The sequence below is a fragment of the Somniosus microcephalus genome, chromosome 2 (assembly GCF_052327205.1).
Source record: "Somniosus microcephalus isolate GS21.2 chromosome 2, FLI_Smic_1.0, whole genome shotgun sequence".
NCBI classification, from domain to species: domain Eukaryota; kingdom Metazoa; phylum Chordata; class Chondrichthyes; order Squaliformes; family Somniosidae; genus Somniosus; species Somniosus microcephalus.
The window spans coordinates 284,339,928-284,353,468 of record NC_140988.1 but is presented as its reverse complement, the minus strand read 5'-3'; the positions used below and the strand labels follow the sequence as shown (position 1 = coordinate 284,353,468).

At 44.2% G+C, this 13,541-nt stretch overlaps 1 protein-coding gene across 13 annotated transcripts in view; it reads left to right on the top strand.

The window, feature by feature from the left end:
- The window catches only part of unc13bb (unc-13 homolog Bb (C. elegans)), an 807,248-nt gene that overhangs the window by 470,792 nt on the left and 322,915 nt on the right, over positions 1 to 13,541 (top strand). For 8 of the 13 annotated variants that reach the window (XR_015074481.1, XM_085972932.1, XM_085972897.1 and 5 more), the window contains 2 exons: positions 8,740 to 8,775; positions 9,463 to 9,685. Coding sequence is in view for 12 of the 13 variants with exons in the window: in XM_085972932.1 (XP_085829058.1) it covers positions 8,740 to 8,775; positions 9,463 to 9,685 (259 nt within the window). In the remaining variant the exon portion in view is untranslated. Of the gene's footprint in view, positions 1 to 8,739; positions 8,776 to 8,841; positions 9,362 to 9,462; positions 9,686 to 13,541 lie in introns of those variants that run through there. The other 5 variants (XM_085972924.1, XM_085972914.1, XM_085972906.1 and 2 more) reach the window with 2 other exon arrangements.

The following is a 13,541-nucleotide window of genomic DNA, read 5'->3' as shown; positions in this document are numbered from 1 at the left end:
AGCCTCTTGTCTCCATTTTTAACCCAAAGAAGGGCGTTCCGGTGATGACGGCGCAACGGCTGCAAAGATGGCCACTTTTTCTAGGGGCACATCAATATGACACAGAGTATAAGGGCACGAAACAGCATGGAAACGCTGATGGGCTGTCGCGCCTGACGCTGCCTACGGTGGAGGAAGCACCTGCTGTGGACCCTGTTGAGATATTCCATTCGACCATAGTCGAATGTCTACCCAAACTCAAGTATAGAGAAGGAGACCCGAAATGACCCGACACACTCTCGGGTCTATGATTTGACGGTGAAGGGATGGCCAGCACATGGCGACTCACTGTTGCCAGCATTCTCGCCAAGGAGAGAACAGCTGTCAGTGTGCCGGGGGACCTTGATGTGTGGATCCCGAGTGGTAATTCCACCCAAGTTGAGAGATAGAGTGCTCAATGAGCTTCATGAGGGTCATCTGGGAGGGGTAAAAATGAAGAGCCTAGCCAGGGCGTTTGTGTGGTGGCCGGGAATTGATAAAGAAATCGAGGAAATGACCAAGAGATGCACAGGATGCCAGAAAGCCCAAAACGCTCCACCACAGGCCCCGCTACACCCATGGGAGTGGCCCTCATCTCCATGGCAACGGGTACACATTGATTTTGCTGGTCCATTTATGGACTCAATGTTTTTAATCGCCGTGGATGCACATTCGAAATGGCCAGAAGTCATCAAAATGTCCTCCACCACCACGGAGAAAAGTATTGCAGTCCTACGGACCATCTTCGCCAGGAATGGTTTGCCAGAACAGATTTGCTCCGACAATGGACCACAGTTTGTGTCTGAGGATTTCCGGAGGTTGTTGAGGAATAATGGGGTAAGGCATTACACATCTGCCCCATATCATCCAGCCACAAATGGATTGGCTGAGAGGTTTGTTCAAACCTTTAAAAAAGCAATAAAGGCGATGTATAACGACAACATACCACTGCAACACAAGGTGGATAATTTCTTGCGACACATGCAGTCACCAACCAAGCTCCAGCCAAGATGTTCTTTAACCGAAGGTTAAGATGTCGCCTGGATTTGCTCAAACCAAACATAAGACGAGATGTTGAGAATAAGCAATTCCAGCACATCAATGAGAAGCCAACCAGGAGCTTCAAGATAGGGCAACCAGTCTTGGCCCGCGACTACCGAACAGAAAAATGGCAGCCAGGAACGATATGCACACGGCAGGGACCACTAATGTACACAGTGGACGTTGGAGAGAGCATCGTGAGACGCCATGCTGACCAGATTCTAGAGTCACAGGAACAAGTCAAACCCATACCACGATCATACCACGATGAACCCGAAGTACAGATTGCGTCTACCCCTGTCATTGGTTGGTTCGTCAGCTTTCAATACTATGAGCCAGAATCGACTCCGCCGCAAGAACAGGATACTCGCGAAAGGCGCTATCCAGACAGGATCAGGAAGCCTCCTCAAAGACTGAATTTATAAATGATTACTTTCAGCTGATGTATATAGTACAAAGAACATTGTAGTTGTAGTTAGTTATTATTTAATTGTTAAATGAATGTTATGTACTGTTTATCTAAAAGGGGAGGAATTGTAATGTATGTACCTTTTAAGAGAGGAACTATCTTTTACAGCCCCTGTATACTGCAGTACCAGTAGTGACCACACCTGTATATAACAGCGTGTAGTAATTTGTACAGTTAGTTCCAGCATACCCTCTGTTCAGTAAACACCTGTTATTACCGTTCTCCTGCAGTCCATGTGTTATTGATACGCGGACACTACAAGTAGAGGATAGTTACATACAAATCAATCCCAGTCACTTACAGCACTTACCAATTATCTCTATTCTGGCTGGGAATAGTGGAGTCACTATATGCGGCCCTTGGAGTTAGCATTACAACAGTTGGGGAAGTACAGCACAGGTTTGGACTGTCCAATGACTAGGATGAGGATGGATGGAAGGGTCTTTTCTCACCTTTCTTTTCATATATTTGTAAACATTTAAATTTGGATATGTAGCTTTGATTGGTTGCAAATTGTATTGAAAGTACAATTATACGAAATAATCATATAAATTGTGATAGTACAAAAATATCTCTGAAAACTTTGGAGAGGAGTTAGATCGGTGGTCGGGAGGGGAGGCCAGGGGGTCCATAATTGGGAGTTGGGAGATGAGGCCAGGGGGTCTGCGATTGGTCGAGAGGGGATGCCGAGGTGGGGGGGAGATGCTGTCACTCCAGCTCCTCCCAGCTCCACATTCAGTTAAGTTACTTACCTTCTTTGTTGCAGGTGATCTCTAGGGTTGGTTCCCCTGAGTGCAGCCCTTGATGGCTTTGACTGCCTCTGGGCAAACCAATCTTGAGAGGGAACCTCAAGCAAGTGTTAGGCCCCTTATTTTCATATGCAAAGGGGCTAAGCCTGCTTCAGGCGTGGATACAGGATGTCTCTTGTTTTTCCTTTCCCAATATGACGACCAGCGCACTTCCGTCTGCAAGTGTGTGCGCGATTCCTTCCCACCATTTTGGCGCCTTATGTGTTCATGCAGTGGCTGAGAAACAGGTGATACTTGATGCAATTTCTAGGCCAACATATCCTGCGTATGCTTATCAACATTGAACTTGATATCTTCATTATTGTAGAACAAGAACTGTTAATGCAACACAAAGCTCAGGTACATTCAAAGCTTTGAGCAGCACAACTGTATAGGGAGTCTCTTCCAGAACCATATTTGTGAGCATAATACCAAAACAAAACTTATTTGATCTGATGGGCAATCCTTCTCTCACTTCTGGCTTCCTACTCCTTTCTCCATTACAAACTTTATCATCTTTTTCTATTTTTAGGTATTATTGCCATTATTGCTTCATTTAGTTTTGCTCTCCTACCCATCAAGTATGTTGTCCTACATAAATGCGATGTATGAGGTGATACCATGAGTAGAGACGATTCAAGTTAAATGGTACAATTTTAGAGAGGGTGCAGTGTGTTATGGTAGCATTGTGGTTATGTTACTGGACTAGTAATCTCAGAGACATGAGTTCAAATCCCTCCACTGCAGCTGTGGAATTTAAGTTCAGTTAATTAAATAAATCTGGAATAAAAAGCTAGTATCAGTAATGGTGACCATGAAACTACCGGATTGTCGTAAAAACCCATCTGGTTCACTAATGTAGGAAATCTGCCGTCCTTACCTGGTCAGGCCTATGTGTGACTCCAGACCCACAGCAGTGTTGTTGACTATTAATTGCCCTCTGCGGTTCAAGAAGGCAGCTCACCACCAACTTCTCAAGGGCAATTAGGGATTAGGCCTTGCCGGCGACGCCCACATCCCATGAATGAATCCTTGAAGGTGGCAGAACAGATTAATAAAGCATATGGGATCCTGGGCTTTATAAATAGAGACGTAGGCCTAGAAATTCGAGATTGCTTAAAAACTTGCCGGAGTTAACGGCTGCCGAAAATAATGGCGCTGGCAGGACTGGGATATTGGCGCTGGCAGGAATGGGATATTGGCGCTGGCAGGACTGGGATATTGGCGCTGGTTGCTAATTAGCATTAGCCCAGCGCTAAACTTATGTGTAAAGCTGTTTTTGTGGCGGTAGTGCCGGCAGGAGGCCCAATGAAGCCGCATTGCAGCAAGAACAGTCTTCTCTTAAAGCAAGGCTGACATTTTAAAGGGAAACTACCTTCTAAAATGAAAAAAATAAAAATCATTTAAAAATAGGCAGTTTTTCGCCCTTACAGCTTAACTGCCACCTGAAACATTTTTTTTTACATTAAAGAGAATTCCCAAATAGGAGTATTGCCCCCATGACCTGGCTCCAGTGCCCAAAGAAGCTTTATGACCTCAGACCTGTGGTCAAGGTCAGTGAATGCATCTCCGAAAGCCGTCTCCTACCAACTGCACCACTAGCCTCATGCACTGCTCAATGCACGACTCTCCCTCCCCCCCCCCCCAATCGCTCACCTACTAACAATCTGTACCAAACACGAGGCACACCTCCCATTCCTAACTTCACCTCACCCCCTTGGAGGAGACAGCACTGGCCATTCTTGGCAGGGGCATGGCTGAGCCTTGGCCAGCAGCAGTGCTGAAAGGATACAAGATGCTGGTATCCTCATGCATTATCCTCCTTCTCGCATGCACTTCTTGCTTTCCCGCCCTCCCCTCACCTCAACTCCACCCATGTTCATTTCTTCATTGCACACACCCAAGAAATACAGCCTGCCCAGCCATTGGTTGGCCAAGAAGTGTTAGAGGAGAGTGAAGAAGAAGAAGAAAAAACACCGTCACTCGATTTGACACTCCCAGCCACCAGCTCATCAAGGTCAACCTCCAAGACCATTTGCAGTGTCCCCCACTGAAAGTCAGCAGCCTCCCACCAGCCATGCTGCAGCCACTGGGGTAGCACAGCGTGACATCAGTAGCATATGCAAAGGCACACACAAGACAGTCACTAAGGGAATGCTTAAGGGGTGATTAGTTGATTTCTTGATGTCATATTGGATGGATAAATGTATGAAGTTGGATTGGAAAGTTTGATTTGTAGTGGCTTTTATTTCAGCATTGTGGCCAAGAGGATGCTGTGATGGTCAGTCACAGAGGGAAGACAAGGGGCAGGATTTTCATTGGGCCGTGGAGTCGGGATTGGAAGTGTGGGGGGGGGTTAAAATCCTGAAATCAGGGGTCCCGACCCCATCCCGCATCCAAACCCGCCTCCATGCCAGTTTCAAAGGAGGTGGGTACCCGCCCCACACTGGGACCCGCCTACCCAAGGTGGGCAGGGATTAGTGCCAATTAGCTGCCTGTTAACAGGTAGTTAACAGGCAGTTTTTAGCCTAATCCCTATTTTTAAGGTTGAAGTGTGGGATTCCCGACGGCTCCAAACCACGCCAAGTTAGAGGAGGTGGACCGTCGGGTTGAAGGACTTGGAGGGGTCGAGATGTCGGTGTTCAGGTGAGTGATGTGTGCATGAGTGCAAAGGTAAGTGTGTTTGCTGTGTCTAAAGTGATTAAATAAGTTTTACATACCTTTTCTTACCTTTTCAGCCTTCCTTCCTTTAGGTCTCGGGAGGCCCTCATCTCACCGGCACAGAAAGCAGAACGGCTGCGAACTGTCAAAAGTGACAGCCTGCAGCTTTCTGTGCAGGAGAGATTTCTAACTGAGTCTGTGGAGAAGGACTCATGTTAGAAGTAAGACTGTCAGTGTTTGACAGCTTCAAACAGCTGTGAAACGCTGATATTTCATCTGTCAAAACCTCTTGACAGATGAAATTTCAGTCGGGCTCAACAAGGTTAATCAAGTCAAAATCGCATGGATTGGCCGCATCTCGATGGAGGCGGGACTAGAACCCCGAAAGTTGTAGTCCCGACTCCTGAGTTAAAATTCTGGCCAAGGTGTGGGACAAATGTTGAAAGGGGAATTGGGGTTGTGGTCACTGGTACCGCAGGCGGATCATTCCATCCTGGATATCCCGGCCAGAACAGGGCTGCCTGGGTTGCATCCTTACTTCTGCGCCCTCCTCTTCTGTTTCTTCCTCTTCTGCATCTTTGTCTTCTCTCTGCGAGCGGATGCTGTAAATCTGAAATAAAAGCATAAAATGCTGGAAGTACTCAGCAGGCCAGGCAGCATCTCGACCTGAGACGTGAACTCTATTTCTCTCTCCATGGATACTGCCTGACCTGCAGAGTATTTCCAGCATTTTCTGTCTTCTCAGAGGCTTTCCTTTACCATCAGAGGTCTTGCACACATCCCGCAGAACTCCCTGCACACTTTAAAACCTTTTAACATATTGCAGCAAGCCACTACTTCAACAAAATATTAAAAATCCAGTCCGAAAACTTAAATGCAAACTTACCTGAAAGATGTGTGTGCTCCTTTAAGAAGTGCTGACAGTGGGCTAGATTTTCGGGGAGCCGTCAGGCGGGGTTTCAGGCGTGTGGGGGGGGGGGGTGGGGAAATCCCGAATTTGGGGGTCCCGACACCATCCCGCCCAAAACCTCGCCCCACGTAAGTTTCAGGGGCGGTGGGTACCCGCCCTGCACTGGGACCCGCCGAAACCAGGCGGGAAGGGATTAATGCCAATTAATTGTCTGTTAACAGGCAGTTTTTAGCCTAATCCCTATTTTGAGGGGTTTCGTGTGGGTTTCCCGACGGCTCCAAACCACGCCAGGTAGAGCAGGCGGGCCGTCGGGTTGAAGGAGTTGGAGGGGTCGCGATGTCGGCGCTCAGGTGAGTGATGGGTGCATGAGTACAAAGGTAAGTGTGTTTGGTGTGTCTAAAGTGTGTAAAGAACTTTTACTTACCTGTACTTACCTTAACAGCCTTTCTTCCTGTAGCTGTCGGGAGCGCATCACTCAGCCGGAACTGAAAGCTGAATGGCTGCGATCTGTCAAAAGTGACAGCCTTCAGCTTTGAGTGCCGGTGACAGTTCTAACTGAGTCTGTGCAGAATGACTCAGCTTAGAACTGAGTGTCAGTGTTTCACAGCCTCAAACAGCTGTGAGACACTGATATTTCATCTGTCAAGAACTCTTGACAGATGCAATTTCAGTCTGTGATGTCACCTGTTGCTGGGTGGCCCTTAATTGGTCTGCTGAGCCCGCTGGGCGGGCTCAACAAGGCCAATCAAGGGAAAATCACGTGAATTGGCCGGACGTCGAAGTAGGCGGGTCAAAAACCCGAAAGGGGAAGTCCCGCCTTCTTCCCGACAGGTTCGGCAAAATCTACCCCAGTGTCTCTGTCAATCTACTGCATGCTCGCTTTTCAGAATGAGCTAAGGACCCTTCGCTAAACTCCGCGCAAAGGTCCAAGTTCACAGAGTGTAACATTAAGTCGGCGTTGTACGCCGACTCACGTCACGCTCTCCATATTTGCAGCTCCAGGGCCAGCACTGCAATCGCCAACACGAAGGCCCTCACCAAAATGGCCAAGTCCCATGGCAGAGAAGGGAGCTACAGCGGTGGCCGCCATTTTTGTCCCAGGATTGCGGCTGTAACTCGTGGCGGTAAGTAGCCCAATTTCTGGGCCATAGCGTACAAAAGCCAGGAAGTTATGCTAAACCGATATAAAACACTACTTCGGCCCCAGCTGGAGTATTGTGTCCAATTATAGGCACCTCACTTTAGGAAGGACGTGGGGGCTTTGGAGAGGGTACAGAGGGGATTTACTAGAATGGTTCCAGGGATGAAGGATTACAGTTACGTGATAGACTGGATAAACTGGGGTGGTTCAGAGTAAATAAAGAAAAACTGTTTCCATTGGCTAAAGAGTCAATAAACAGAGGGCATAGATTTAAGGTAATTGGCAAAAGAACCAGAGGGGTCATGAGGAAAAACTTTTGTACACAACGAGTGGTTGGGATTTGGAATGCACTACCTGTTAGGGTGGTGGATAGAGATTCAATAGTAGTCTTCAAAAGAGAATTTGATAAATACTTGAAGGAGAAAATGTTGCAGGGATATGGGGAAAGAGCAGGGTAATGAGACTAACTGGATTAATCTATGAAAGATCCGGTGCAGACTCGATAGGCCGAATAGTCTCCTTCTGTGCTGTACTATTCTATGATTCTATAATAATGTTCCTCCTCCCTTCATCCTCATTGTGTTTAAAGAAAAAACTTGTTGCAACATCATCTTCCCCAACTATCTTTTGCCAACCTTTAAAACTATGGAATTCCTTAACCCCCTCAGCTTTCTCTTGCTCCTTCCCAGCTACAGGCTTTTAAAGCCTAAACTCGGTTTCATTGAGCCACATTTGTTTGATTCATTACATCTATCCTAATTTTTGACCTTGGTAGTATCCTATAGTATGGGCCCTGGCCCTGCACCTAAATTTCTCAATTGAACCAAATACCTGGTTATAGCTGGTACTTCAGAATGCTTACAGATTCATATAGAGTTAAAACTTTATCTCTAAAAATGAGAGATTTTATCTTGTTATTTCCCCTTTCTTTAGGTCCCTGTGCAATAAATACCACGTACAGCTTGTTCCTCGGATTCTGCTTCTGATATTTTAGAACCAACCACAAGGGGCCATGTAAGGATGGCTCAGAGTGAATCTTTCATTGTTTTTTACTTCTGTCCTGTGGGAATGCCTTACAATCTGTGAGGAAGCATGTGGAACTTGCAATTTGGAGAAATTTCAGGCAGAAATGCATATTCTACCAGCACGCAGAGCAGAATATTGATGCAGCGATTTGCTGTCACCTGACTGTTGTGAATCATATGGAGCAATGTTTCTTAGTGAAATTAAATAGGAGTATTTAGGAGGATGTATTATTTTAGGTCTGTGCATAACAGTTTTGTTCTGGAAATAGAAGTTTAATGAGCAACAATGTTGTATTTTTATATATAATCAATACATGCACATACAAAGACATAAATTTAGAAATTACTGTGAACGAATGTTACCTTATGAATGTCTCTCCATCATTTTAACAGAGGTATTAACCCATTTAAAGTAAACTGGTAGCACCTCTGTTAAAATAGTATAGAAAGGAATTTGATATGATTGCATTAAGTGCCTGGATGAGAACATTGCTCACAATTTCTAGGCTATAGTAAACCAACAAAAGCTTTATTTTCTCAATGTTATATTGTTTTGCATCATCATTATTATGAGCAAGGTGTAAAGATACTGAGATTTCTATCTACAACAAAAACACATCAGTTATTCCCCATGGTTTGCTGAAGTCTTCTTTTTCCCCTTCTTTGCCAACGTTTGCATCCACCAGGCAATTGGAGTTATTTCGGATGGGGAGAGCAGCAAAGTATGTAATGATTTATTACTCACAAGTACCTTGGCTCCTACGTTAGCATGCTCCAACCAGAGAGACCTGGAGTATTCATGCATATAGGGGATACATACATCCCTCATTGTATGATTACATTAGTGTTATTTTTTTCCTCATGTAGTCTTTGTCTGCATAGCTTTCTTTATTTGTCTGTGTCATGTCTGTGATGTGCAATCATTATATATGTTTTCTTTTTATTAGTATTGCATTATAAGAACGAAAAAACAAAAAATGATCACTGTATGCATGAATATTTATCAAACAGAGCATGCATGAACCCTCTCAAAGATACAATTTTTCTTTGATATCTGCACATCATAGTGCTAGAAAGGGCAATAGTTTGAAATTTAGAATGAAATGCCTGCTTTCTATGTAATTAAACACTTTAGTATAAGGGAAAATTGAAATGCTTCAGCTCTTTCTTATGGTGTGCAGATTACTATAAAATAATTATTTTTTTCAGTTTAACTTTTTTTTTAATCCACTAGGCTGAAGATGGTACTTTGGCCAAAGGATATTATTCATGTTGCCTGTTTGATTCTACTTACCTTGTGGAGAATGAGTATAAAATAATTTTTCAAAGCAAAACCTGAAATACTGCACCCTAATCTAACTGAGCATATTATAGACAATAGGTGTGAATGTTTTCCTTTTTCTTTTCAGCACTTGAAGATCCGGACAGTGCTGTTGATGATAGAGACAGTGATTATCGTAGTGAGACCAGTAACAGCATTCCACCTCCCTATCATACCACATCCCAGCCCAATGCGTCTGTTCATCAGTTCCCAGTTCAATCACGACTGCAGCTCCAAGGAGGTTCACGGGACTCCTATGCTGACTCAATCCAAAGCTATGAACTAGATTACCGGGAAAAAAAAGGAATGAGGTATGTAGTTCAATTTGGAAAGGTAGCATTTCTGTTTGTGATATTTATGTTGAGTTTTGAAATGAGTACACTATGCAGCTAGCGATCAGGCGTGCTATGCTTGTACAGAAAATCCTTTTTTTAAAATAACTTAATTGCACTTAAACTGCAATGATTTCTTCAAGTCCCTTACAATCGAACTTTCAAACGACCAATTCCCTACCCTTTAACTGCGGCCCTCCCTCCCATTTGCCATAATACCTCTGCAGCTGTTGATTCGCTCAACCATTCCCTCAACTTCGCCTCTGATTTCCTTGTCCTCAGCAAAGTCTTCACTGTCTCCCATCTTGGTCACTCCCTCAAGTCCAAGGGATGCACAACTGGCTTAATCATACATTGCCAGTTCTGGATTGAACCGCATTGAGCTCTAGCGGCCTTCACTCTCCTGGAAAAAACACCTATTGTTCTAGGATCATTCTGGAGAGCAAAGATAACCCCCAACTTCTTTTCTGCACAACCAACCATCTCCTTAAACCCTTCTCCCCTACCTCATCATCATCCAAGTGTGAGGAGCTCATAGATTACTTTGTCACCAAGATTAGGGCCATCCATTTCAGTGGCCTCTGGTTCTTTTCCCCCTGTTCCCCTTGCCCACCATGCCAAACCTCCCCAGGCTCTTATCACAGCCCTGAACCCCTGTCTCCTCTTAGTTTCTTTCCCATTGCCCTACCAAGCTCACCTCATCCATGAGACCCACCTCCTGCTTCCTTAACCCCATTCCCACTTAACTGCTGACCACCCAATTTCCTTCATTGGCCCTCATGCTAGCCGACATTGTGAATGGTTTCATCTCTTCCGACACCCTTTCAAAACTGCCGTCATCACCTTTCTCCCCCGCCCCCAATAATGCTCAACCACTCTGCCCTTGCAAACTACTGCTCCCTCTCCAACCAACCTTTTCTACCAGATCCATGCCCATCTCTCCCGCAACTCCCTGTTTGAATCCTTGCAATCAGGTTTCCACCCTCCTACAACAACAAAATGGCCCTAACCAAAGTCACGATCAACATTCTTATTTCTCCTTGACCCCTTTGTAGCCTATGTCTTGGTTGACCACAACATCTTTCTCCAAAGCCTCCCCTCCGTTGTCCAGCTCATTAGGATTGCCCTTGTTTAGTTTCACTCTTGCCAACACATTGTAGACGGTGCCTTTATTGTTTGCTTCTCTTCCCACCGTAATACGATTACTTTGGGAATCTATCTTTCACTACATCCCCTTCCATATCTATGTGCTTCCTCTGACAACATCCTCTGCAGACAAGGGGCCATCTTCCAAATCACGTTGAGGACACCCAACTCTATCTCCCCACCACCGCTCTCGACCCTTCCACTGTTTCAGTGCTTTCAGACTGCTTGTCTGACAACCAGCCTTGGGGAGAGCCACAATTTCCTCTAGCTAAACATTGGGAAAGGTAAAGCCATTGTCGTTGGCTCTCACCACAAACTCCTTACCCTTGCCGCTAACTCCACCCTGACCACTGTCTCACATTGAACCAGACTGTTCATAAGCGCAACGTCCAATTCAACCTAATGCTGAGCATCCAACCCCATTTATCTCCATCACAAAGACTCCCTTCTTCTACTTCAGTAACATTGCCTGCCTCTGCCCCTACCTGAGCATATATACTGCTGAAACCCTCATCCATGCTTTTGTCAACAATTATTCCAATGCTCTCCTGGTTGGTCATCCAAAACTTCACTGCCCATATCCTATCATGCACCAAGTCCTGCTCACCCATCATTCCAGTCCTCGCTGATCTACATTGGCTTCCAGTCTACAAATGTTTCAAGTTTAAAACTCTATCCTTGTGTTTAAATCCTTGCATATGTAACCTCCTCTAATGCTACAACCTCACACTCCCCAACATGTTTATCTGACTTTGGCCGCTGTGCGTCCCCCTTTCCCATTGTCACACCATTGTCGGCTGTGCCTTCAGCTATCTCGGCCCCATTCTGGAATTCCCTCTCTAAAACCCTCTGTTTCTTCACCTTTTTAAGAACCTCCTTATACCTCACCTCTTTGACCAAGCTTTTGGTCACCTCTTGTAATATCTCCTTTTTTGACTTGGTGTCCATTAGGCTTTATGCTTCTCTGAAGCGCCTTGAGACTTTTTGCCATGTTACAGATGTTGTATAAATGCAACTTGTTGCTTTTATGGTTGTGAATTTTACAATAATTTTGATATGCTCGTTTGAGAAATATTTTTCTTTTTCTTGTCTCGCATTGACGCAGGTATCGACAGTCTCTGGTCCTTTGACCAAAATCTGTTCTTCATTTGTAAACCTATGCAGCCAGTGTCAGAACTTGGTAGAATGGTGGGGTGGGAAGAGATCATAGATAAGAGCAGAAGATACAAATGAGAGCAGTCATTCATCCGCTCTGAGCTCATTCATCTAAATGGCCTCCTTCTGTGCTGTGAGTTTCTATGATTCTATGATCCTGACAAAATTCCTATCCTCACCCTGATATCCACACATGTACCTTCCTGTAGAAGTCATCAGATAAATAATAAAGAGCAGGAACCTTGGATTATTTTCCCTATTCCTACACCAGGGATACTCCGGGCAATTGTGCTGTCACTTCTGTTGTCCAGAATGAGATCAGTTGTCCTGCCATAGAACACCAGAGATTGAACTGGTTCATGAAATTTTATAAGCGGCATTTAACCACTGAACGATTGAGGGGACCTAAGATTTGAATTTTCTAAAAGGGAAAAGTGAATCTTCTACTGTGACTTTAAAAAAAATGTTATTTTTTGTCCCAAAATATCACTTTCTAAAAGCCTCTTGCTCCTATTTTTTCTTCTTTTATGCTTTAATTACCCAAATATGTGTAAGTATGTTCTGTCAACTTATCTAGCCAGCAGCTGAAGATGAAAATGATTGAGAAAGTATTCTGTTTTTTAAATTCAAATTCTGTAGCTAAAATAGGAGAGACCTGAAGCAGTGGAACTTATCAGCTTCACGTCTTTACTCTGGGATAGTGCTATGTAATTATTGGAAAATGAAATGTCAAGCTTTGTTGCAAAGAGCCAACAATGTAACTCATGTAAGAGTGTATATGTATATAAGTTCCTGTTTTCAACTAGTGTATGACATGTTAAATAAGAACTATAAGTATAGTTACTTGTAGGCTGATGTAAAATTCCATTTTGGATTGGATTCGGAAACATTTCAGTTATGCCTGAGTGATGTTGCTGTCCAACCTTGATGACTTCTGAGATATTGCATTAAAATCAAATTATCTGAAGGAAAAAATAGAACTGACAGAAGTATTTATATACCTACTAGGGAATCACTCCATACAATGTGAAAGTAAATCAGTTTCAGGTGTTTTTCCTAACTGCAATGTTTTGCATCTTTTATAATGGATTTGTTATATTAACAGGGTACAACATTTATATAGTAAGTATGTTCATTGTAAGCAATGAAATGTAAAGTTTAGAAAGAAGAAATCACCTGAGGTGCAACATGCTGCTAGATTTATGTGATCTTGAGGCAGCATTCGAACAATGCATTTCAGTAGCAATACCAGTGGGGCTTTTTGTTTAATTTGTATGCAGTTGACATAAACATTAACCGATGTGGGGTCTGAAATGTAGTGCAGAGCACAGTAAATAATTATGTATCCTCCTGTTTCCCATTCTGCCATTCATTTTGCCTACCAGACGATATGATAGCATAGATTCTGCTGCAAATGGTCGTAGTGATCTAGAGTCTGCATCTGAGTCTAGTCAGCTAACCAGCCGCCAGTACTCCCTCGAAAGTAGGCAGTCTCTAGATCTGTCGGATAGGTGGGTTCTGTTCTCCTTTACAG